The sequence below is a fragment of the Myotis brandtii genome, unplaced genomic scaffold (assembly GCF_000412655.1).
Source record: "Myotis brandtii unplaced genomic scaffold, ASM41265v1 scaffold579, whole genome shotgun sequence".
Lineage (NCBI taxonomy): Eukaryota > Metazoa > Chordata > Mammalia > Chiroptera > Vespertilionidae > Myotis > Myotis brandtii.
In genome coordinates, this window is record NW_005370171.1 from 1,113,474 (window position 1) to 1,115,702 (window position 2,229).

The 2,229-nt window shown below is 66.4% G+C and overlaps 1 protein-coding gene across 1 annotated transcript; it reads right to left on the reverse strand.

The window, feature by feature from the left end:
- Positions 1 to 946: 946 nt before the first annotated feature.
- On the reverse strand, positions 947 to 1,996 carry LOC106728263 (trinucleotide repeat-containing gene 18 protein-like; the record flags this gene model as incomplete). The annotated part of the gene is made up of 2 exons (XM_014550003.1): positions 947 to 1,389; positions 1,843 to 1,996. Coding segments are annotated over 2 exons (354 nt in total), but the record flags the coding sequence as incomplete, so codon positions are not given.
- Positions 1,997 to 2,229: the final 233 nt, after the last annotated feature.

Below are 2,229 nucleotides of genomic sequence, written 5' to 3' on the forward strand. Positions count from 1 at the left end.
CAGGGTCAGCATCGCGGGACCATCGCCCGGTCCCCAGGGCCCCAGCCCACAGAGAACCTCAGGCGGGGTCCAGGGTGCAGGCCGCCCACCCCACCCCCCGCCCAGGGCGGACATTCCGCCGCAGAGCGCGTGTAACAAGCACAGGATTCCTCACAGAACCCAGCAGACAAAGCTGGGGCCTCCCGCCGGGACCCTCACAGTGAGGGCAAGGGAGCCCAGGCAGGGGGGAGGCTCCTGAAGACGAAGGAGCGCCTGCGCCCGGCAGCTTCGCGGCATTAGGATAGCTACCTGCACGGAGAGCTCACTACCCGCGAGTCTCCTGTCCCCTCGAGGCCCCCTAGGCGGGCGGGGAAGCCCTCTGCCACCTCCGATGAGGAAACGGGAGGGACCTGGCTCAGGGCAGCCAGTGCCCACGCGGCCGGGCAGTCCCCACACAAACACACGGGGGAGAAACGCTCCAAGCGCCGCCCGCACGGCTCCTCCACCTCACTGAGCAACCAGGTGACAGGAGACTAGCAGCTCCCTTTTCCAGAGGAGAAAACTTGAAGCCCAGAGAGGTGAAGCCACGTGTCCAAGGGCACACAGCCAGATGTGACAGAGCAGAGGCTCGAACCCAGGCCACCTCTGCCAGCTCCCCCTGAGTGGCCGCTGCAGCGGGAGGAGGGACGAGGCCGAGCAGAGGACAGATGTCCCAGACTGCCTTCAAGGAGGCAGGAGGGCAGAGGGCCTTGGGGAGCCCATCTTATGGGATTAGGCAACGTGGATGTCAGAGGCCAACCCCAGCCCAAGGAGAGTCCAGGGCCATCAAGGGGACAGCCAGCAGCCCACGGGGACACGGCAGGAGCCCACTGGGGTCCCTTCACTGTCCCATCGAACTTCCCCAGTTCACAAGGCCACCTCGCCTGCCATGGCTTCCTGTGCCCCAGCCCTGCCGAGCTCTGCCCACCTCTGGGTCTTGCTCACACTACTGTGCCCTCTGCCCAGGGGATCCTCCACAATTTACTCCTTTAGGTCTCTGGGTAAATGTCACCTCCTCCAGGAGGCCCTCCCTGACCACTAGCCTCTCATTTTTTCTCTCCCCCCCACGGTCCATAACTGTTTGGAGTTTCTGCTAGTTGACCTCTGTGGCCCACCCTCGATAGGGGGAGGGGTCTCCCCTGCCTCCACAGACCCCTGTGACTGCCCCACCTCAACTCACCACCAGCTGGGCACTCCGCTGCAGCTCCAGAGCCTGGGCAGCCTGCTGCTGCAGGTACAGGAATTCCTGCTGCCGCAGAAAGTGCTGCTGGGAGAAGAGCTGCAGCTGCTGGGCGTGGTGCAGGGAGCTGCGGCCCGGAGGGTACAGGGCGGGCCAGAGGGGCGGCACTGCAGCCCGCTCCATCAGCTCCGCTGGGGGCGAGACACACAGTGAGGCGGCACCCACCTGGCACCCACCGCCCCACCGTCCAGATGGGGAAGCCGAGCCAGAGAGGGGCCCTCACCAGGGGCCGTCCACAGCTGCCGAGGACGTCCCTGCAGCCGCACGCTGGAGCGTGCCAACATGGGGCTCCCACCCCTTCCCCCGCTACTCGCAGGGGCTGCTCAGTGGGTGCTGAGGAAGGGGGGCACGGAGGCGGGGGTGTCCGTGCCCCCCAGGGGGCCCTGCTCTGGTGCTCCACGTGGGTTCTGGGTGGATCCCAGTGGAGCTTTTCCCAGGACCCCCTGCGATTCATCACACGTGGGAACCGCATCGGAAGGTCCTCTCTGAGCCCGTCTGCCTGCAGCTGCTCTGCTGGGTGGACCCCCCAGCAGGAGGCCCTCGGCATTCAGGACGGCCTCCCTCTGGGTGAGGCCACCACTTACCAAAGTGAGGCAGGTGGTCGCTGGGAATGACCACCAGCTGACCTGACTGGGGGTCCCTGACGAACTGGTAGGCTGATGGCAGGGAGCCCCCCAGGCCGGGTGGGAAGGCAGGCGCCATGCCCTGGTGCAGAGATGGGGGGGCCAGGCCTAGGAGAGACCCAGGCCCAAGTCAGTGCTGGGGACCCCAGGCCCAGCCCTTACCTGCCCGCTCCCCAGGCCTCCACCCCCGGGCACCACCCCAACAGGCTCACGGCAGAGAAACTCCCTGAGACTCTGCCATCATAGTTACCCTCCTGGACAAATGAGGGAGTGAAGTGGGAGGAGAGGAGGCAGCCCCCAAAGAAGGCGGCAGCCAGCTGAGCTGGGCCTGGCTCTCCCCTGCCCACC